A 24359-nucleotide genomic window follows, 5' to 3' on the forward strand; every position below is an offset into this window, starting at 1 on the left:
ATTCCGAGAAGGAAAGTGGAAATACACTCCACGGCATGGTTGTCGCTGCTCCTCCGCGACCGCCACGCTGCCGTGAGTTGGAGGTCTAGGGGCTACCGTCACTTGGGAGCACCAGGGAGGCGGAGGAGGTCAGACGTGGGGGTGGGAAGCGCGCAGGCGCCGTGAGCAGCCGCCGCTGCAAGCCCGCCATGGCTGTCATCTGTTGGAACCAACCTATCCACCTGCTTCTCCTCCTCTTCCGGCACCGCGACGAAGGGGAGCACCGCCAGCGAGCATCAAGATTCAACGGCCCTGGATGCGTTCTGGAAAAACGTTCCAAGGGAACGTTAGCCAGATAACATTCTCCAAAATTATAAAAGATGAAAAGGGCCTCAGAGTGATTTTGGTAAAAGAAAATCTCCAGACCTCAATAACCTAGTGACGGATTGTCCTTCGAGAAGATACACTAGAAATTACTATGCACGCGTGCTACTCACCAAGTAGCATTACACGTCAAAATATGTAGCTGAAGGGAAGCATCATATCGTGCTCTCTTGGACACAAGATTCAGGAAGGCGGTGTGGAGCCCGACCGCAGCACTCGACGCGTCAGAGTGTGCGGCAGCCTCTTCACCGCAATCCCGGCCGTTGAAAATGACTGCTTACTCAACTACAAAGATCTTTGGCAAGAAGATTCAGAACTCTCTACACCACATCTTGTAGACGTAACGGAAGGCATCAGAGTCAGACCACATCTTCTGGATTGCTCGTTGCAGTTTGAGTCACCTCATCGATCACGACATCGCTTTCTCTGTTGAAGGCATGGCACGTGAAGGTATATTTCCTTTTTGTGGAACTCTTCGCAAGCCGTCTCAACCAATCGGGTATCAGTGTTTTTTTTCTCTTTGAAGGTGCAGAGTATCAGTTTTGATTTTGTCATTTTCGTGTTCCTCTTTACAGCATGAAACTGCATGTACTACGTTTCAGGAAGGGAAGAAATCAGTCGCATAAAATTGTTTCATTATTGAGTGCTGGATTGGAAACAGGTTCAATTTGTTTGCTACAGATACAGAGTCATCTCCCAAAAAAGTAAAAAATTGCAAAGGGGAAAATATAATCTACAGAGTCAAAACAGAGCAGAATCAGATGGGCAATCATTTATCGACACTAGCTAGCTAGTAGCTCCAGAGCGCGACATCAGCACCGCCGTCGCGGTTGTCCCGGTACGCGTCTATGATGGTGGCCGTCGACGGCGGGTCCATGAGCAGCGCCTCCGCGAGGCTCACGTAGTACGAGCCCAGGTCCATTTCCGGGAACAGGTCAAGCCTGAACATGTCGATGTCCATTGTAGCCAGCACCTCGAACTCTCCATCGGCGGAAGCTTCCGACGTCTCCGACGAATCGGCGCTGTCGGACTCAGACGACGATTGTGCAGGAGCGCTAGATGGGGCCTCCTCAGCGGCGGTCCTGGTTACCAGGCCATTGGCAGCCTCCCATCGCTGGAACGTCGGCGAGGTCGGAGAGCGCGGACGGCACGGCGAGCAGCCACGCCGAGTCCGCGAAGTTGAGGCACCTGGCGGAGCGGCCGCCGAGTGCGAGCATGGCGGCGTCGTTCGCGCGGGCGGCGGCCTCGGCCGTCAGGTACGTCCCGAGCCAGAGCCGAGAACCACGCTTGCCAGGGACGCGCACCTCGCACACCCACCGCCCCGCGTTGCCACTGCGCTGCACGCCGCGGTACACCGGGTGCCGCGTCTCCCGGAACTTGGTGCGCCCCGCGGGGCGCTTGGCCGGCGACGCCCGCCCCGACGCGTGCTCGGGCGAGGATGACGCCGACGCGGACGGGAAGGAGCTGGAAAGATCCATGGCGAACGCCGGAGTGCTTGGTGACGGGCTGGTGGCGTCCTTCATAAGCAGACGAGCTTGGTGCTTGAGCTTATCGAGGAGTGTGAGCTTAGCCGTGGGATGCTTGAGCTTGATTGAGAGCGTCGGGTGATCGGTGTTACTAACATCTGTGGAGTGTGTGGGGACGTATTTATAGGTATGTGTCGCGTTGGAGCTTCAAGCGTGTATGAACGCGCTTTGGACAGCAGCTGGTACTACGTGGCCTTATTCTAGTCGATTAAGGCGTTGTACAATGAGAGATGTTTAGAGGGGGTGCTTAAAAAAATAAACTGAGATTTTCTGAAGTATCGATGTCTATTTTTACAGGAGAGACGCTTAATTAGGCGTCTATCCTGTACAAATAAGTACCAATGCTTAAGAAAAATCTGATTTATTTAAACATCTCCCTTAAGCACCTCCTATTGTACAAGGCCTAAGGGCCTTTTGTACTGCGACTTCATGTGAGATTGACGCGTGGCGAATTGCAGCGTGTTTTTTTAAGGGGGCGAATTGCAGCGTGTTAAGCAAAGTCAGCTTGCAGCATTTTTTTCTAGACTAGAGGAAGGCAGCTTCCTTCTTTGGGCAGCGGTAAATTGGGCTCCACCGACCGGATCAGCCCGTGGAGGCCCAGCCACGCATATTGCCTTATTCTTTCCGGTTTTCATGGTTCCAGGACGCAGTCAAAATGAATAAAAACTGGAGGCAAGAAAGCGCCACCTAGCCTGGAAAATGTAACGGCGGAAAGAAGACAGTGGACTAAAAACACGCATGTTGTTGTTGTTTGAAAAAGGCTAAAGGATATATAAAATAGCAGAAATTGAAAACTACATCTAAATTCGCCCTCTGTTCACTAATGCAAATTATCCGTCAACAGAAGCAGGAATAGTACCCTGCAAAAAAAGAAGAAGCAGGAATAGTAGTATACAGTACACCACAAAGACAAATTACAACGTTCTGAAACTACTCCAAATTTATTTCAAAATTAAAAGGTGAAAAGATTCCGTTTCGAAAAAAAAGGTGAGAAGGCCTGAGAGTGAGTTTGGCAAAGAGATTCTCCACACCTCAATAATCTGGTCAAGGACTGCCCTTCGAGAAGATTTAAGAATTATCGAGCACACGTACTAGTTAGGAGTACTCAACAAGTGGAATTGCACGTCTAATCATCTGGCTAAGGACGGCGCAGAAGATGAAATTAAAGTCTATCCATGAGAGTGAAAGGTATTTTGATACCCACAAATATAGGACATCAATTATATATTTTGCTAAGTAAGAATATCAAACACATAGGGGGCAGGGGCGAATCTACGTGCAGGGTCACCCCCACTCGATTTTTTTGCCCACTTATACCTGGCTTCCGATACGTGGCTTTGCCTCCGCTTGGCCCAGGATATTTGCCCCCACTGGCCTGACCACTTCTTTATTGTTCTGTCATATAAAGCCTAGCCCATTTTCTCTTGTGTGAAAAAGGCAGCAGTGGAGCAGCCCATCTAATAGAGATTGCTTGGATCTCAAAAAAAAATCTAAGAGATTGAGGCCCCTCAACAAAAAAAAAAACTAAGAAGGATTGAGGAGAACCCACGAGTCGCTAGAAACTAAGTGTTCTCTAAAAAAAGAAGCATAAGAGTTCGTCCGTCGCCTGGCTTCTGATTCGAAACGAAGCTGCCGTCGTCGCCCTACCTGCAACTCTAAGGGCATCTCCAATGGGCGGCGCTAGCTGGAGGCGCTAGGATTGAATTCCTGGCCAGAGCGGCAGTTGCGCCAGATAATCCTCGAGTCCAGCGCTTGTATTCTGGCATCGGCGCAAGAGTAGGAGTCGAGTGCTTAGGTAATTTGCTTGCCATGCGAGATAAAATTTGAGTGCAACAGCCACGTTTGTTGGAGTTTGTTAGCGCCAATACTAGCTGCTAGCGTTGGAACAGAGAATGCTTACGTGAATTTTTAATTTTAGAATATTTATTTTATTTGCCTAAGCGCCTTTATAGGCGCCCTGCATTGAAAATGTCCTAAGGGCATCTTCAACAGAAGGCGCTCATCTAGACGCTTAAGCGCATAAAAAAAATACTAGAAAAATAAAAACAACAACAAGGCGCTATGTGATACAACGGTGGATGCTAATTATAGGCACTTAACCGGCCGCTGGGTAGACAATGTTTTATCTGACCGAGGTAGAAAAAGAGGCAAGCGCTCGGCTCCTGTTGTTGCGTCGACGCCACGGGCGACGCCAGGATTCGCGGGCCTAACTGCCAATCAAGCAGGAAATTGACCCTGGCGTCCCCTGTTAGCGCGCATTGGTCATGCCCTAATATACGCCTACAGGTTGCTAGCCGCTTCTCCGACTATCAGCCTCGATTTGCACCTACACGTCGAACGGGCGGCCGGGTTGCCGTCACTATCCACGATGAAAGTAACATAGATGGTAACATCATACTTATTTAGACAAAATAGATAATGTAACATTTAATTAATGAAGAAAGAGAGGCATATGGTAACATGGCTAGTTACAATAACATCACACATATTAAAAAAAGATGAGTCTACAACCTAATAAATGAAGTAATGCATGACACAACACATATGTTACTACCCACTGTGGAGGTAGAAAACATAGACTAGTAACATTTGCATGTTACTACTCTAAATTACTCCCCACCGTGACTAAAAAGATGCGCCCCACCCCCACTCATCAAGCCGTAGGTTCAGTTCTGATCTTTCCCTTTCCAATTTTCAAATTATTAGTCTATTCCGATTTCATGTTTAAAAGGTACAAACTGGTAACTAGGTTGATTCAATCTAGTTTGATATAACAATTTCGTATGACTAAGTTTAACCACTCATCAAGCCCTAGGTTCGGTTCTGATGGGAGTAGAATAAAATATATACTCCCTTCATTCCTAAATATAAGTCTTTGTAGAGATTTTAAGTATATAGATGCATTTTAAGTATAGATTCACTCATTTTGCTTCATATGTGGTTCATAGTAGAATTACTCCAAAGACTTATATTTAGGAAGGGAGGGAGTAGACTATAGTAATATTCTGACTTCATGTAGTCAACTTAATTGTCGTTTATTTGTAAAAATATATTATTTGACTATTTGACATTGCTAGGAAAGCTAATGGAGAGATATTTTGCGAAATCCACAAATGGTAGTATTCCTAATGAGGGGATAGTTAAACGCTTTCATGTGAAAAATCATCGTGGGATGAAACAGAAGGAGGTAATGTGCTCAAGCTTACATTTTTATCTGTAAATATTTACTTTAAAAATGGTTTTTTCATGCAGCTTGAAGGCTATAAATTTGGGACAGACCAACAAAAAGGAACGACATATCATATTTCTCAAGTTATTCTGTCTTAAGTGGTTAGTTTACTTTTATTTTGGCAATGAACTTGTCATAGTTATGTCTGTGATGACATTATCTTATAAGAAAATATATGATTTTGCTTCTTCCACACTATATGTTTGCAAATGCTAAAAAAGTGCAATTTTGCTCAATTTTTTCTTGAATTTAACCATGATATTCTATAGACTTATCTCACACTATGCCATCAACTGGTACTCCCTCTATAAACTAACACTACTAAGGAAAAACCTATATACAGAATCTTATCAGCAGCGCGCTTTAAAATAAGACGCTGCTGCTAATTAGCAGTAGCGAGCTCAAAAATAACTCGTTGCTGAAATAAATATAGCAGTAGCGCGCCCGCTCAAAGACGCGCTACTGCTATAATTTCCACGAGGCCGCCGCGAGGCTGGTTATAGCAGCAACGCGTTATAACGACGGGCGCTACTGCTACGTAGCATAGTAGCAACGCATTTCGCCAATAAGCGCTACTGCTAAGTTTACTACAAAAATTTAGTCCCACCTCGCTCCGTGAAGAGAGTTTCTACCACCTTAAATATGTTACTTCTCAAACTTTGACAAGCACTTGGTCTTCATTGAACTCTACGTGTAGAATTTGTGGCTGCAATATGAGTCTTCACCTGTTCCTAAACCGGTAGGACTCATATTAACAAATCAGATTGTACACAAAAAGATCGTTGATGATCAATGTATTTTTGATACATTGAACTAAGTCTATTTTTACATGCTGACACATAGCAGTAGTGCTTCTTTGTGAAAGGTGTTGCTGCTAGGTAGTTTAGCAGTAGCGTCTTTCTCTATAGCGCGCTACTGCTAAGCCATTCCATCTCCCACCCCCCATCTCCTCTATCCGATCCACTCACAGTCACACACTCACTGGATCCCCTCTCAATCCCCCACGTCGGTCCTCCCCCGTCGCCCCTCCCCCGTCTGCGCCGCCGTCACCTCCTCCTCCTTACTGGGCTCGGTACCGGCCTCCTCCTCCGTCCTCCCTCTCCACTCGTCGCTGGCCGGCCCCTCCTCGCTCCGCCTTCCTCCTCCGTCCTACTCTCTTCTCCCTCCTCGAGTCGCCCCTCCTTCTCCCTCCTGCCTGCTACATTTTTATTTAGTAGGCTAGTCCATATGCAACATTTTGATTTAGTTGATATGAATTAGTTGACTTAGTAGGCTAGTTGATTTAGAACATTTTGATTTAGTTGATTTAGTAGGCTAGTTGATTTAGTTGATTTAGAACATTTTGATTTAGTTGATTTAGTAGGCTAGTTGATTTAGAACATTTCGATTTAGTTGATTTAGTAGGCTAGTTCATTTAGTTGATTTAGAACATTTTGATTTAGTTGATTTAGTAGGCTAGTTCATTTAGTTGATTTAGTATGCACCATTTTATTGTTATTTTTTCTGTACATGGATAGGTACGTAGTTGCTTTTGTTTTTTTTAATAAGTTATTTTTTGGCAAAATGTAGGTGGTACCTTGTCATCTAATATGTTACTAGATCTTAGGATTATAATTGTCCATCAAATTGCTTCTCGCGGAAGAATCAAAAATGGCGCCACCACCATCGCCACTATGTCGACTGTGCAAGTCAAGGTGCGCCAGCAGTCTTGCAACTGGCAAGCTGTTCGGCATCTACTTCCAGCCGAGTTTTCGTCATGCAGCGGTAAGAAATTAGATGAAATGTAATAATTATTTTATTTTCAGTGTTGGCATTACTGCATTGTGTCATTTTGCTTATTTTACACAGATCGTCCCATGCAATGTGAGGTTGAAATTCAACAAGCTGACAGGAGACACTGTGACATTTGAGGCTCCTGGGGGTCCGTACACTATGGAGGTCGAGAAAGGACGCAATATGTCGCAGATTGGAGGAGATGGATGGGCCCGTTTCGTCGCTCGCATGCGTCTTACTGGTGGTGAGTTGATCAACTTCTCCTTCAGAGCAGAAAGACCCAAGCTGATTGTCATTTATCTCAACCTGGTGGAAGATGATGAAGATGACGAAGATGATGAAGATAATGACGACCCACTCGATAAGATGATGAGGACCCACTTCATGAAGCCATCATAGCTCAAAGAACAAGGCTGAGCGAGGAGGAGGTGTCCAACCTGTGGGACATAATTCCGCCACGTGCTGACTTTGTCGGGGTGCCATTCGTGACCCGCCTCACAAATACCATGGTTGATCGACATGATATGGTATGTTATACTTACAAATGCAAATTATCCGATGAAATACTTAGTGTACAGTCCAATGATATGGTATGTTGTGTGGAATTTAGTGGATGATATGTTTTAGTATAGAGTTCGATCACATGCTTATTAGTGTAGAATCTAAGGAAACTATTTATAGTGTAGATAATCCATATGTACTTATTTGCGAGGCTATTTATTAATTGAAATGTTTTTCTTATTCAGAAATTGGCAAAGAGCATATTTGTGAGTTATGGTATCGAGCCTGATGAAGAAGGCTCGGCTGGACTACGCCTTACTACAAGGGGCCCCGTCACAACCTGTACTTATCGCATGGACACGGACGGTCGCACACACTTAAACTCGGTTGGGTGAAAGAAATTCCTCGATGGCAAGAATCTTCGTATTGGACAAGCCATCCTAATTACTATCAGGAACACAAACCGCCCAGGCTTGAGGATGATGATTGTCTTCGATATCATCTAGAACTACATATGTGTGTGTGGCTATATCATCTAGAACTACATATGATGATCATCGTCGATATCATCTAGAACTACATATGATGATCGCCGTTGATATGACCTTGTACTGCTTGAGGATGCATGTTGACTATGCATGAAATTGTTATCTAGTACTCCTTTCGTTCCAAATTACTCGTCGTGGTTTGAACTAAAACCACGACGAGTAATTTGGAACAAAGGGAGTACTACCCAGTAATGGTTTATGAATTTGATATCTACTAGCAGTACCTAGTATCTAGTATCTGAAAGGGAAAGTGAAAGGGAAAGGGGTACGGGGGGAATGATGAAAGATATAGCAGTAGCGAGGGACTGCGAAATCGCTAAAGCTAAGTAATAGTAGCGCGTTCATAAAAAGCGCTGTTGATATCGTCAACAGTAGTAGCGCGGGTACGGACCGCGCTACTACTATAAGTTAACTGTAGCGCCTTATTAGTAGCGTGGCCACCCGCGCTGCTGCTAGCCCAAAACCCGCGCTGATACTAGGGTTTTCCCTAGTAGTGTAATATACGCTCTTATATTAGTTTACAGAGGGAGTACCTTTTAGTTTGTTTCATTATTATTTTTGTTTCGTACTGTTATTAGGTGAACAGTTCATCTCATCGACTTGTCGTGGTGAACAGAATCAATTTGAGGACATTTTTCGAAAGTTATGAACGCTCGATAGAAGGATGTGGGAGCATTTTGTAAATGGAGTTCCAAATGAAGATCCGAGATTTAGATTTTGTGGCTTGACCATCCAACGAGCCCAAAATCATTTCAATTGAAATCATTATAAAGAAATGGCAGTCGATTTACTAAACATTATCAGACTCGAGGCTGGGCCAACCACTAATACGACCTTGCAGACAGGAAAAAAATTATATGAGACTAGGTCTCACGGTTAGCAGGTGAGACCCGTCCTGATGAATGACACGTGGCATTCACAAATCACAAAGTATCTAATCTCCCCCCTGATTTTAAGTAGGGGATGGGGGATGTTTTGTGGTTTGTGAATGTCACGTGAGACCTGATCTTATAGAATTATTTCCCTTGCAGACATATTGATGTTCGTACCAACAAATCCAAGATAGAAATACTTGCATAACTTCTCCATTTCAACATCAATTTTGGCCCAATTTGTTTTCGTAGATTCTTGAGAAGATAAGAAACGTATTGGGAAGGTCTATTGAGCATATTAGCCCTAGAATCAAAAGGAGTATAAGATCTATAATGGAGAATGGACTAGTTGATGTTATATATATACATGAGATTTCAAGAGGGAGGTGACCCTTATTTGGCCCAATCCGCACAAGGGCAGGGGTTGCACGCCTCACTCCATGAAGAATAGCTAGAGCAACAACCTCTTTTTTTAAGTGGAGAGCATCATCCTCAACACCATCACCACGACACCGAAGCAACATGGAAGAGAAGAAGGTGCCACACCGTCGTTCGACGCAGGCCCTAGGCCGTGCGCAGCGGCCATCACCGCCACCCCCATCTCGCCTTTTTGCCACGTGTTTCTAAGATTGAACATGATGAGGATTTAGGGCCTGTTTGGATTGCTACCAAAGCTGACCCTGCCAAAAAATTGGCTAGCCCATGCAATTTGGTAGCTGTTTGGATCTGCACCAAAAAATTGGCTCGCCCGACTTGCCCAGCGCCTATGCATTCATGATTGTGCACACGTACTATCTAGCTAAAGAAACGCATCGCATTTCGTTTGTCTTTATTCTCTTTTGCGGAAAGAACAGATCTATTATAAAGATTCATCGAAAGTACAAGACATCTTAAATATAATAAAAATTACATCAAGGTTCATGGACTACCGAACGACCATTGCAGCCGCCAGAACGAGCCGCCGACGCGCCGTTGTCGCCGCTCCCATACCGGAGCCAGCCAAACCTTGTCTTCATGCACGTGCCTCTAAGGACCAGAGTCCCGGAGCCGGAGCCGTCGCCGTTGAATCTTTGAATCAATCTGAAGAATTTGATGTCAAATATCCCCGTTGCGTATGCACTGTGAAAAACCATGACCTCGCCGCCCCGAGGAGCTTGCAGGAATCTATACCGGAACTCCGTCTAATCCATCCCAACAGACTAGCTTAAGTAGGATCGGAGTCCGAAATACTGACTCGAAGAAGAAGCGTCTCCATCCATCCAAACGCCGCCGTTGCTAGAACTAAAATCCTATAGTACCTCGCATTTTGTTGTCCTCGACAGATAAGATTTAGGAAGGAGGCAAGGAGCGTAACAGTCGACGCGATTGCAGCACTCGCCGCGTGAGAGTGTGCAACTGCTTCTTCACCTCCGAAAACGCCAGGCTACAACAGGAAGCGCCAAGAGCTGCTCTCGATGCTTTAACCTGCTGGGTCCATGAACAGATCGACCCGAGACCACACGTTAGAAGGATTGGAACGCTTCAGGCGACATTTTATGTTTAAAGCAGATCGGCACCGCCTGATCCCTTCTGAAAGTTACCTCCCTCTTTCTCCCTTTTTTCTGGAGTCCTTTGCAACTGTCCCAACTAACAAAGTATCTGCTGTGGAGCACAACAAAAATGACACCAAAAGTGAATATATGGCCGGGGTTTTGGGCTGGTCAGACGGTCCTTAACGTCGATGTGTCGTTTAGTGAAGGAGATTATGCAGGATCTTCTGGAGTGGTCATCCGTGACTATCGTGGAAATTTTATGGCTGCAGCCACAACAACACTAGAACATGTAGCTGATGTTGAGACAGCAGAAGCTGCGGCTATGCTCGAAGGACTGAAGCTAGCAAAGGAAACAGGATGCCATAATGTGATACTAAGATCAGATAATATCATGGTGGTGGAGGCACTTAAACTAAATGGAGGCTACTCTATGGTGGCAGCACCGTTGTTGGATGAATGTCGCAGTTATCTCAAAGATTTCGGAAAGTTTTTTGGTGGTTTTCACCCACCCCCACCCCCCGCGTCGTCCGCTCCGGGCGACTCGGGGGGCGAAACCCTAGCCGCCCGCCGGTTTCCCCCCGCCTCCCCTCCTCCTCCCCCGCCGCCCGCAAGGCGGTAAGCGGCGGCGGGGTTTCCCCGCGCACCCGCCTCGACGTTGGAGGCACTCCCACCCCGCATCAGACGCCGCCGCCCGCCTCCCCAGCTCTTGGTGGCCGCCGACGCAGGCCCTCTGTGGCGGCCGTCGGTCGTCAAAGCTGTCGCTAGCCCTCCTCCCGATCCGGTGTGGGGGTCTCCTAGGAAGGTCCGACTGCCAGATCAGGCCGGCTCGGCCCTGGATCGGGGCTGGCTCCTCTCTGGCGGCTGGTGGGCCGGGGATCGCCGGATCCGCCCGGATCTGGCCGGCGCGGCCCTGCCTCATCGCCCAGCTTGGGTGCTCGCGGTGTGGTCTTCCTGGTGGCGGCGGTGTGGGTCGTTCTCCGTGTTTTGACGGGATGTGCGCGGTGGGTGGATGCCAGGGCCACGGCCTCGGGCGGTGTGGACGGCGTGGCCTCTCGACGGGCGACGGCCGTGGGAGCTGGTGGTCCGTGACTTCGGCTGTGCGGGTGGCGAGGTCTCGGTGGACGTCTACTACGGTGGGTCAGGGTGCCCCGTCACCCGGCGTGCTAGCTTCGATGAAGTCCAACGCCTTCTCCGGCTGCGTGCGCTCCCCTGGCCAGGTCTTTGGCCGGGTGGATGGGACGGGGGCGGGATCGGTGGAAACCCTTGGCCGTCGGCGGCGGCCACGACAATGGCGGCGCCTTGTGGGCGTCGGTTTCCTTCGTGGAGGCCTTGTCGAGGTCCTATCCCGTTTCTCACTGTGCTCTTTGTCAGTGTCAAAACCGGCGGATCTCGGGTAGGGGTCCCGAACTATGCGTCTAGGCGGATGGTAACAGGAGGCAGGGGACACGATGTTTACCCAGGTTCGGGCCCTCTTGATGGAGGTAAAACCCTACGTCCTACTTGATTGTTCTTGATAATATGAGTAGTACAAGAGTTGATCTACCACGAGATCAGAGAGGCTAAACCCTAAAAGCTAGCCTATGGTATGATTGTTGTTCGTCCTACGGACTAAACCCTCCGGTTTATATAGACACCGGAGGGGACTAGGGTTACACAGAGTCGGTTACAAGGAAGGAGATCTACATATCCGTACTGCCAAGCTTGCCTTCCACGCCAATGAGAGTCCCATCCAGACACGGGACGAAGTCTTCAATCTTGTATCTTCATAGTCCAACAGTCCGGCCAAAGGATATAATCCGGCTATCCGGATACCCCCTAATCCAAGACTCCCTCAGTAGCCCCTGAACCAGGCTTCAATGACGATGAGTCCGGCGCGCAGATTGTTTTTGGCATTGCAAGGCGGGTTCCTCCTCCAAATACTTCATAGAAGATTTTGAACACGAGGATCGTGTCCGGCTCTGCAAAATAAGTTCCACATACAACCGTAGAGAGAATAATATTTTCACAAATCTAATCTGCCGACGCATTCCGTAGTGTGACATCACACCACAGCCAGGTTACCATTCGAATCATTTTTCACAACCAACCTCAGCGTGTTTCGTGAGGCGGTTTCCTTGGCACGTCTTGTCAAAACAGAGATCGTGTCCCCAGATCTTAGGCAAGTCCCAAACGGCTACGAGGAGGACGCTTGATATTCACCCTCTTTATAAAGGGGACAAGGCCTTTTCTTTTTCCCCTCTCGTGCTCAAACGAATCCTTCCCCCGCATCGAGTTCTAACACCCAAAACGTAGGTCAGGTGCTTCGGACCTTCAATTATGTCCGGATCCAACCTTCAAGGTTGGTGGATGCCTTCCTTCATCACGGAGGAGGACATCGAGAATTTGAGAGAGGCCAGATATCTGACCGCCAAAATTTCGCATCGGCTGCCTGCCCGAGGGCAGGCCGTCCCTCCTCCCGAACCCAACGAGAGTGTCATGTTTGTCTCCCACTTTCTCCGAGGACTAGGCCTCGCTCTGGATCCCTTTGTTAGGGGTCTTATGTTCTATTACGGACTAGATTTTCACGATCTGGCCCCGGATTCCCTTCTTCACATCTCAACATTTATTGTCGTATGTGAGGCCTTCCTCCGCATTACCCCTCACTTCGGCCTGTGGCTCAAGACCTTCGATGTGAAGCCGAAGATGATCGAGGGGAAGCACGCAGCGTGCGGAGGCGCTTCAATAAGCAAAATCGCTAACGCTCCATGGCCTAAGGGTTGCTTCCTAGAGGTGTCCGTATTGTGGCAGCGGGAGTGGTTCTACGTCACAGCTCCCCGAAGTGCCAAGTGGGTAGCTGCCCCCACCTTTCGCTCCGCCCCCCCACCGCAACTGATGTCATGGATCAGCAGGGGGCTGAGATGGGGGTCCAGCCAAGGATGTGCCCATACTGCAAAGCCGTATCCGAGATCTCTTTGAGAGAGATTTCAGTCTGGTTATGGTAGTGCAAATTATGCTAGTTCGTCAAGTCCAGCCTTGCAAACGCCGGCCCCTTCACATGTTGGAATTTAACCCGAAAGGACCGCAAGCTGTTCAACATTTCCTCGGCATGACGCACGAAGATATGTACAAATTGTTCTTCGGACCACAAATAATGTGTCCGGACATCACCGAGGATGCAGGTCTGAGCTGCAATCGCCCGGATACCCAAGTAAGTAGCCCCGCATCCGAACACACTGTTCGTTTATTTATCGCAACGTTGCCCTGAAAAATGCGCTCTTTGACCATGATTGGATAGCGAAGGCTAAGTTGATCAGGTGTTCGGACCCCCTCCCTGAGACCTCACCAAATCCCGTGCTAACCAGGATGCTGGAGATCGCGCCTTATCAAGCGCCCTCAGGAGAAGATAAAGGGGGGAACAAGGAGGCTAGCGCCTCCGCGAAGGAGGTTAGCCGGGGAGGAGGGATTGAAACTTCCTCTCCCCAGAGAAGGAAGAGGACCGCCTGCGAGGACCCGGAGACAATGGTCTCCAAACGGTGGAAGAAATCTTCGCCGGAGGGTCCTGCCCCGGGGGCTACCCCGGCCGCACTATGCCCTCAAGGGGATCAGTCCTCCACCGAGCTGTAAGTAAAAGGGTACTTAATAAAAAATACCTTGCTTTACTTCTGAGGAAAATAACCGAAGCATTTATCTCACAGTTCGGATCTTAGCCCTTCTCAGCAGAGCTCGTCTTCAGGGGATCTTCTTCCAGAGATGATGGAGAGCAAAACGCCCCCTGCCATACCGCCTCATGAGGCGGGTGACCCCGAGGTGTCGTCGCGGAGGGTTTCTCCTGATCCGGTAAAGCCTGAAGGCAATCCTATGGCCACCCGAAGTCCTCAGTATCCGGCTCTTGAAGAGAGCAATCGAAAGAGTCTGGCACCGTCTGGTGTGCGGTCGGACGTACTGAGGGATCTGCTAGAGCAAGCGGCTATCTCAGAAGAGCACCGCAGGTTGATGGGTACGGTGATTGAAAGGATTTCGTCCGCCGAAAGTGGGTTGCATGAAGCCTTTATGAGTCTACTGACGGGTTTTGAGTTACGTGAAATGATGTACATTTTTGACAGTACCGCACATTTTTAGATGTGCCCTGTGTAGATAGTAGCCCCTGAGACTCTGGTTGTCGTCTAAAACGGCGGCAAACAGAGGATCATAGTCCCAGGTAATAACCAGACCGCCTTTATGTGCAGGTGGTTGAAGCTCCGATGGCTAGCTGGACTGATGGGTTTGCCGAACTAAGGCGACAACTGGATGCGGCAGATGCCGACATCGTGCTTGTTAACAAGCGGCTTGATGAGACACAGGGTAAGTGATCTTTCTGGTGATTGTCACATAATAAGAGCAGCATGATGCCAGTATCTTTAATATGTTGTGACTGCAGATGGAGCTGCCACCGTGGAGACCCTTCGGGCGGAGTTTGCCGGAGCCAAGGAGCAAGCCATGAGTAGCAATGCGACCGCTTTAAAGGCGGCCGAAGAGTTAAGGACTGAACAGGCCGCGCATTGCGAGAGTAAAGAAAAAATAGCCAAGATGGCTGTAGAGTTAAAAGATGCTGCTGAACGTTACCAGCTTCTTGAAGAAGAAAACCGGGCGAAGGCGGCGGACCTGGAGAAGGCCCGGGTGGATGCCAAGGAAGCCCGCTCCAAAATTAGAGCGACGAAGGAGGAGCTGCATCAAGCTGCGGATATTGTATCTGGGAAGCCCTTCTTGTTGCGGACTAAGTTTGGGGATCCGAAATATGCACCTCTGGACCGGGTATGGAGTTCTGCGGACGCCTACGTGGATTTGGCTGCAAGTACTCCTGATGCGGCCGAGTACTTCAAGGATCGGGAAGATCACGAAGTGGAAAAACTGTTTTGGTCACAGTTTCATGCTCCTGCCCGTCTGCTGCTGTTGAATGAGCAAATGGCCGAGTGGGCCGAGCTCCATAGATTATCCGGACTTGCCATGAGGTCCGTTGTGGATCATCTGTGGCCGGGGGGGCCAAGGCCGAATAGCTACTTTAGCTTAGTGCAACAGTTCCTTGGTGCTATGCCACGCATCGATGTTGTAAAGAGGTCGGTGTGCATAGAAGGCTCACAGATGGCCCTTTCCCGTGTCAAAACATACTGGGCGGAGATGGATGCCACCACTGTTGCGGCACCGGGTTCGGCCATAGGCCGAGTGGCTGCCAAGCACTACTTTGAAAAAGTTCTTGAAGGCGCTCGTTCGATAGAGGCTCAGTGCTCGAAGAATATTATGTTTAAGTGACATGTATTCCCATTGTAAAAACAATGTTTTATTGAGTTTATCAAGGCTGTATTTATACTTTTGCCCGAAAGTACTATGATGCCTCCTGTGCGGCCGTTTATGTATATATGTATATAACCTGAAAGATGGCAGTCGTCGGCTTCAGCCCCCACGCATATAATGCGGGGGTGTTCGCAGAAGATGCATGTTCACACTTGATCCAACGTCTTGGTCCATTAAGGAGGTGATAGCGCAGCGAACTAGGCAATCGGACTATAATGCTTTAACACTTTCACTTAGCCAGAGGAGTTTGACAGTGGGGCTACTATATAGCCCCTGGTGGCTCCGCGCTCATCCGAATTCGGGGCGCGTACATGCCTGGCCGGGAAACGGCCCTTCGTTAAGGCGGAGGAATCCCGAAGATTCCGCTAGGTGATCGAGTGGTTGACCAGTCTCACGCTATATCATGACAGTCAGTTTTCGGCTTTCTTACTCAGGTGCTCGTCCAGATGAACCAGGGCACAATCGCAGTAGTTCTCCTAGTGCCGTCTTAGCCGATAGAGCGGAACGTAAGGCAGCAAAACACAGGAGCCGGGCAAACCCAACATTTGACCAAAGACATGATTCGGAGCTGATGCATATAAGGCCAAACTCGCGACGCCGAACACTCCCTAAGGTATTCGGTCTTTATGGTGTAAACCAGGCTAAACAGTGCCCTTTGTAATAAGCCCCTAGTGTCCATGTACGTGCAATATTTTGACGTGGGCACATGCCAATATGTAAGCATCCTTCTCAATTGTACTGAGAATCCGGGGGATGTGTATCAACAAGAGACAGTAAAAAAGGTTTACGCAGGGTCTTAATCTAAAAAGAATCCTTGGAACGGGTCCCTGCTGCACGTCTGCGCCTGTGCCTCCGTTGTGCCGTATCCTAGACGGGTGTAGCACGATGGTCATCTGTAAAAGAGAGGAACTTAGTTGAAAAGTTGTCGTGCAAAAGGTAGGTTATACTAAATAAACCGTGTACAGTTCAAGATGAGTAAAGTTGAGCCTAATTGTCCCTTGTTTACATGCGTTGAGCCCCTTGTATTGTTATAGAGGTATGGCTATCAAACCTGTGTCAATTATATATAGCTACACCGGACTCGTCTAACCGCGTCCGTAGTCTTGACGACCCGTCAGATGCTCTAGTTGGTGAGGCCATCTAGTGTGCGGCTGCCAAGGTAGCCGCACGGTCTTCCGCACGCAAGGAGCGTTCAATATTTCCATTTACTGTAATGATGCCGCGTGGACCGGGCATCTTAAGCATGAGAGAAGCGTAATGCGGTATTGCGTTAGAGCAAGCGAAAGCTTCGCGTCCGAGTAGTGCTTGATAGCCACTTTGGAACGGAGCGACATGAAAGATTAACTTTTCGCTCCGGAAGTTATCGGGAAAGCCGAATATAACCTCTAGTAGCAGGGAGCCCGTGCAATGGCCTTCTAGGCCTGGCATTACTCCTTTAAAGGTAGTATTGCTATGACTGATTTTTGTTGGGTCTATCCCCATCTTGCGGACTGTGTCCTGATATATCAGGTTTAAACTACTGCCGCCGTCCATCAGGACTCGTGTGAAGTGGTATCCGTCAATTATCGGGTCTAACACCAAGGCAGCCCATCCTGCATGCCGGATACTTGCCGAGTAATCCCGATGATCAAAGGTGATCGGTTTGGACGACCAGTGGCAGAACTCCGCGGTGATAGGCCCTGGGGCATGTGTCTCTAGGAGTGCCGCTTTATTTCTTCCCTTCGTCACGTGTAACACGTTTACTGTTTTGACTTCTGGTGGGAATTTCTTCTATTCCCCAGTGCTTTGCTTGCGAGGCTCGTCCTCGTCTTCGCTTGGTGTATCCTACCCCTTGTGTTCAGCGTTGAGCTTGCCGGACTGCTTGAAGACCCAACATTCTCTATGGGTATGATTTGCAGGTTTATCGGGGGTGCTGTGGATCTGACATATTTTGTCCAGAATTTTGTTTAGACTGGACAGTTCGTCTCTATTGCCTTTGGAGGGCAGCTTTTGCTGACCTGGCCGAGAGCTTCTGAATCCGGCGTTTACCGCCGTGCTCTTCGGGCTGTCTTCTTTATTCCGGCGCTTGTTTTTGCTGCGTCGTGGCTCTCCATTTCCGTCCCTGACTTCGGATGTACTTGGGTCGCTGGTGTTGCATCGGGCTAACCAGCTGTTCTCGCCCGCGCAAAAGCGGGTCATGAGGCTTGTTAATGCTGCCATTGTTCTCGGCTTTTCTTGGCCAAGGTGTCTGGCAAGCCATTCATCTCGAACGATGTGCTTGAAAGCTGCTAAGGTTTCAGCGTCCGGATAGTCGACTATTTGGTTCTTTTTAGTGAGAAACCTGTTCCAAATCTTTCGGGCTGACTCTCCGGGCTGTTGAGTTATATGACTTAAATCGTCTGCATCCGGTGGTCGGACATAGGTCCCTTGAAAATTTTCCTGAAAAGCATCTTCGAGCTCTTCCCAGCTTCCAATTAAGTTTTCGGGGAGGCTTTTAAGCCAGTGTCGAGCTGGCCCTTTGAGCTTGAGGGGTAAGTACTTGATGGCGTGGAGATCGTCTCCTCGAGCCATGTGGATATGAAGGATGTAGTCCTCAATCCAGACCCCAGGGTCTGTCGTTCTGTCGTACGCCTCTATGTTTACGGGTTTGAATCCCTCTCGAAATTCATGGTCCAGCACCTCATCGGTGAAACATAAGGGGTGTGCGGCACCCCTGTATTTGGGTGTACCGTGGTGTTCAAATTTTTGTTGTGTTGCCTTGTGTGCTGGAGCGCGCTTGCTTGGCCCGTAGATGGATCTGGTTGCGTCGTCCTTTTGATGCGACCCCTCACGTGGGTCGCGTACTGGCTTGTGTGTGGCGTCGTTTGCCGCTCTATGTTGGCCACGAGGTTGTCTATCTGACCGGATGGCTGTTTTGTTTTTTTGATTGCGGGGGATCTAAGGCCTCCTCATCGAATTCAGGTAGCAGCTTTCGCTTCGGGTAGCTCTTTGTGTGGCGACTACCGCCGTACTTTGCTGCAGTGTTGAGTACTTCACTCCATCTGATTCTAAGTGTGTCTTGTGCAGCCCTGAACCTTTGCTTCTTCTTTTTCAGACTCCTCGCAGTGGCAGCAAACCTTTGATGGGTATTCTGTTGCTCCGGGTGCCTGTCCGGTGTGATGTCGTCCGGACTGTTATCTTCGGCAGAGTCGGGTTGTTCGGTTTGATTCTCCGTGTTGCCATGGTCGGACGATGGTTCAATGTCGTGTTTGTCGTCCGCTGGCTCACCCTGCTCTATCGCTGGGTTTATATGATCGTTGTTTCTGCCGAGGCGGGATTTGGAGCGGCACTTATGCCGCCGCTTTGACTGCTTCTCGAGGGAACAACCCTTCGCTGCGTCCTTCTGTTCCTCGTCGTCGTTTTCTTTGGATGTGTCCACCATGTATACATCATATGATGAAGTGGGCCTCCAGTGCCCTGTGGGCAGTGGTTCCTGTTCGTCTCCTGCATTGTCGTCCATACCGTCGATGTCTTCGGAGTCGAAGTCGAGCATGTCGGTCAAATTGTCGACAGTGGCTACTAAGTGGGTGGTGGGTGGGGGCGAATTTCTTCGTCATCCGCATCCCAATCCTACCGGACATAGCTCGGCCAGGACTCTCCTGACAGGGAGAGAGATCTTAATGAGTTCAGTATGTCGCCGAAGGGCGAGTGCTGAAAGATATCCGCGGAGGTGAACTCCATGATCGGCGCCTAGTCGGATTCGACAGGCACGGGCGTAGGCGGTTCGGAGTCCGTGGCCGGGAAAGAATCCGGCAGTTTGGCGTCACGGCTCTCGTGAAGGTAAGGTCAATACTCGGCTCGATCGCCGATGAGAATGCGGCCTCCGTGGCGGGGTCTATCCACCCGTCCCTGGATGGCGCAATTGGCTCCGAATTGAGGGTCGGAGCGGTGGCCGGTGCGATCTCCCGAACACTGTCCGATGGTAGAGCTAAATCATGCTCATCGTGACCGTGCGGTGCACTCGGCGAGGGCTTGAATCCGTCGAAGATCAAGTCTCCGTGGATGTCGGCTGTGTAGTTCAAGTTTCCAAATCTGACCTGATGGCCAGGGGCGTAGCTCTCGATTTGCTCCAGATGGCCAAGCAAGTTGGCCCGCAGTGCGGAGCCGCCGAATGCAAAGATCCGTCCGGGGAGAAAAGTCTCACCCTGGACTGCATCGCTATCGATGATTGAAGGATCCATCAAGCCTAACGATGACGACACAGAGAAACTCTCGATGAAAGCACCAATGTCGGTGTCAAAACCGGCGGAGCTCGGGTAGGGGGTCCCGAACTGTGCGTCTAGGCGAATGGTAACAGGAGGCAGGGGACACGATGTTTATCCAGGTTTGGCCCTCTTGATGGAGGTAAAACCCTACGTCCTGCTTGATTGTTCTTGATAATATAAGTAGTACAAGAGTTGATCTACCACGAGATCAGAGAGGCTAAACCCTAGAAGCTAGCCTATGGTATGATTGTTGTTCGTCCTACGGACTAAATCCTCCGGTTTATATAGACACCGGAGGGGGCTAGGGTTACACAGAGTCGGTTATAAGGAAGGAAATCTATATATCCGTACTGCCAAGCTTGCCTTCCACGCCAAGGAGAGTCCCATCCGGACACGGGGCGAAGTCTTCCATCTTGTATCTTCATAGTCCAACAGTCCGGCCAAAGGATATAATCCGGTAGTCCGGATACCCCCTAATCCAGGACTCCCTCACTCTTCATTTGGGCGAAAGCTCTAGTTCCCCTTGCGGGCGACGGCGTCGTGCCTTCGTCGCGTTCCTTATTGAAGGCGTCGCCTGGGGTTCCCGGAAGCATGGTGGGCGCTTTGTGGTGCGTGTGAGGTGTTTGGCGGCGGCAATGTGTGCGGCGTTTTATCTATTCTACCGCTGATCTTCATCTTGTGGTAGCGCTCCTTTTGTTGGGCGATGTTCTAGCGTAGGTGGTGTTCGTCACTTGGCGTCATGGTGGCGTTGATGGCGGAGGAGCCTGCCAAGGTTGGCACCTCAATCTGCTTGGAGATGGACCAGTGGAAGATGGTGGAGACGACACGTGTGAGTGCGTCAGACCGGTTTATGCCCCAGACCCAGTATGTGGCTAGGCTGGGGATTCCGGCTTGTGATGTTAGGATTAGGTGAGTGGTCTGGGTAGTGGCCCAGCTAGCACCTCTTCATCATATAGATGCAGAGGCCGGGGGTCATCCTCCTTTTCTAAAAAAAACTATTGAGCATTGTATTAGAAAGTTAAATAATGTAGCTCATGAGTTAGCATGTTGGGGTCGTGCTAATAATCCATCTCGCTGGGTTGATGACCCGCCTGATTTCATTGTAAACCTGTTGGCAGACGATGTTGCTATCCTTTGATTAATAAAGTAAACTTTCCTTTAAAAAGAACAAAGTATCTGCTGTGAGTTGCCGTTTTTGTGTTCCTTTTTATTGTTTGAAACTGCATGTATGTACATTTCAGGGAGACAAGGGCCGGCGTGGGAATAGTGACCTATCAGTTGCAAAAGATTTTATACGAGTAAAACCGTTTCACAGTTAAGTATTGAATTAGGAGCAGCTTCACCTTATTAGCTAGGAGTACTACGTACATAGTCTTTTCCCACAAGGGGAAAACTTTGTAACAGGGGAAAATAGCTACAGAGCTGGGAATTATCGGCACTACTTTTTTTTTGCGAGGGGAATTATCGACTGTACTAGCTAGTAGCTCCAGAGCGCGACATCAGCTCCGCCGTCGCCGTTGTCCCAGTACGCGTAGGTGGTGGTCACCGGTGCCGGCGGGTCCACGAGCAGCGCCTCCGCGAGGCTCGCGTAGTACGAGCTCAGGTCCAGTTCCGGGAACAAGTCAAGCCTGAACATATCGGTGTCCACCGCGACCGGCACCTCGAACTCTCCATCGGCAGAAGGTTCCGACGTCTCCGACGAACCGACACTGTCAGACTCAGACGACGATTCTTCAGGAGCGCCACAGGAGGCCTCTTCGGTGACGGTGGCGGTGACTGTGAGGGAGCCGTTGGCAGCCTCTCGTCTCTGGAAATCAGCGACGGCCTCGACCGCCGCGCGCCGGACGTCGCCGAGGTCGGCGAGTGCGGGCGGCACGGCGAGCAGCCACGCGGAGTCCGCGAAGTTGAGGCACGCGGCGGAGCGGCCGCCCAGGGCGAGCATGGCGGCGTCGTTCGCGCGCGCTGCGATCTCAGCCGTGGCGTACGTCCCGAGCCAGAGCCTCGCGCCGCGCTTGCCGGGGACGCGCACCTCGCAGACCCACCGCTCGGCGTTGCCCCGGCGCCGCACGCCGCGGTACACCGGGTGCCGCGTCTCCCGGAACTTGGTGCGCCCCGCGGGGCGCTTGGCCAGCGACGCCCGCCCCGCCGCGTGCTCGGGCGAGGACGACGCCGACGAGGAGGACGGGGAGGAGCTCGAGACCTCAAGGCCCATGTCCATGGCTGCCGGCTGAGTGCTGGGTGATTGGCTGGTGGATTCCTGCTTGAGCAGTCGAGCTTGGTGCTTGAGCTTACTGAGGACTGAGGAGTGTGAGCTAGCTTGTCGAGCTTGAGCGAGAGTGTGGGATACTTCTTATATATAGGTATGCGTGATGCTGGAGGTTCAAGTGTATGAACGCGCTTGGGACGGCGGTAGGGATGCGGTGTCCGGACAGCTGGTGACAAAGGGAATGTGGGGTGATAGCGTCGTGTGACTTCTCTCCTGGTGGGCGTGTGGGGGCTTTTGGCTTCGCAGTGTTAAGCAAAAATAGGCAGCTTCCTGCTGGCTTAACAGCATTGATGCAGCGGTGATTGCCTTGCCTGATTGGTCCGCCGGCTGTTCGGCTGCAAAGAGAAGACAGCAGTCACTGCTGAATGGAGGATAGAGATCAGGTGACATGCAGCGTTTGCATGTCACCGTGTGCCTTGCGGCCGGAATTCAAATTTAAACATTGCGAAAATATCTAAAAAAAATCATGCATCTTCACAGCACATATTAAGATAATCCTTAAAAAATTCAGATTCAAATTCCAAACATCCATCAAGAAACGAAAAAGAGAAATCTGTCATGAATAGTTCATGAATGGTTCTGTGTAGACTATTCACATCTGAGTTTCTCTTTTTCGTTTCTCGATGTATGTTTTGAATTTTGATTTGTATTTTTTAGGGGTTATCTTAATATGTGCTGTGAAGATGCATGATTTTTTTAAGATTTTTTCGCAATGTTTAAATTTGAATTCCGGCCGCAAGGCACACGGTGACATGCAAATGTGCATGTCACCTGATCTCTGTCCGCTGAATGGGTCGTCTGGTTCCCCGAGTACTAGGGAGACGGAAGGCACAAAGGGGCACCACTTAGAGCATCTTCGATAGACTGTTCATATGCAAAAATAACTAACTTTTCAAGCTTCGAGAGTAAAAGAAGCTGCTCCAGCAGACGGTCCATCTATAAGAAAAGTTGAACTACCGCCTTCCGGAGATGTTAAGATTGAAAACTTTCTGATGCAAATTTACATCACGAGATACAAGCGATGTAAAACCGCGGCCGCCCACAAAACGATCAACCACCAGTTCATTTGCCTTCCCGCTCGAGACCGCATGCCCGCGGACCGCCCCTCAGCCCCCCCTCCTCCCCCGCCTTAAGCCGCCGTCGTCACCGGTAGGCTGACCCACGTCGTCGCCTCCGCTGCCGCCGCGGCGAACTCACCCTCCGCCGCCGCGTCCTTGCCACCGCCCCCCGCCCGCAGGCCTCGCGTGGCCCGGCCAGTCGCTACTGCGCCGACCGTTCCTACGAAGGCGACGAAGCCACGAGGCGGAGGCAAAACGGCCGACGAATCGCGTCGGAACTCGGCCGAATGTGCGGATCGGCCGACCAAAATCTCGAAGGCAACCACGGCGGCTCGGGCCGCCGACTCGCAACCACGGCCGGCGGCGTCCTTCGGCAGCCAAGGAGCCGTTCCTCCACCTCCACTGCCGCCACCGTCGGCCGTACAGTGGCTGAACAGCAGTCGCGCGGCCGTCGGCCGGTTTACATCTTCGTTTTGGACCATCTATTGGAGCTGCTCTTTTATTTACATCTCCGTTTTGGAGCATTTGTTAAAGTTGAGCCTTTTTCGAAGATGTAAAAAGAATTTTTTGGCGCTTCAAATTTGGATCATCACGGGATTGGACCATCAAAATATACAAAATCTATTGGATATGCTCTTGAACAGACATGGTGCGATGAGTATTCCAGCAGTCCACATATAGGGGCAACTCCAACACGGTTTATTAATTGTTTGGACGAGATGATGCTTTTAACATGGATGTGGCTAGGTCTCAGTCTATTAAGTGACATAGTATATGAAAAGGAAAAAAACTAGATTTTTTTACACGAATCTCCATGTAAAATGAAAAGAAGCAAACTAGGGTTTATGGAGAAGCCTTGGGAGGAACCCTAGGTGAGGTGCTGGAGGTGGATATTCCGCAGACGGGCCATGGGACTCAGGAATTTCTAAGGGTGAGGGTGAAGCTGCCGTATAATAGGAGATTGCAGAAGGAGGTGACGCTGGAGTTTAATGCAAAGGGCACCACTAAACGTTTGAAATTCCAGTTAAAGTATGAACAGGTACCGCATTTTTGCTTTCATTGTGGGTTCATGGGACATGATAAGGAGGCGTGCGAGAAGAAGAGGGTGGGGTTACCCACCAAGGCCTATGATTCTACGCTGAGATGCTCCCCGTTCAAAAA

General features: G+C 49.7%; 1 protein-coding gene and 1 pseudogene across 1 annotated transcript; both read right to left on the reverse strand.

Annotated features, from left to right (window-relative positions):
* Positions 1–977: 977 nt before the first annotated feature.
* On the reverse strand, positions 978–2140 carry LOC125556489 (dehydration-responsive element-binding protein 1H-like; annotated as a pseudogene).
* A 19022-nt stretch (positions 2141–21162) lies between these two features.
* Positions 21163–22191, reverse strand: LOC125556490 (dehydration-responsive element-binding protein 1H-like). The gene has a single exon (XM_048719216.2). It carries the CDS (start codon positions 22090–22092, stop codon positions 21352–21354), a length of 741 nt encoding a protein of 246 aa, XP_048575173.1. The 5' UTR covers positions 22093–22191; the 3' UTR covers positions 21163–21351.
* Between the last annotated feature and the right edge of the window lie 2168 nt (positions 22192–24359).

This window comes from Triticum urartu, chromosome 5A (genome assembly GCF_056163025.1).
Source record: "Triticum urartu cultivar PI428250 chromosome 5A, HENAU_Tu73, whole genome shotgun sequence".
Taxonomy (NCBI): domain Eukaryota; kingdom Viridiplantae; phylum Streptophyta; class Magnoliopsida; order Poales; family Poaceae; genus Triticum; species Triticum urartu.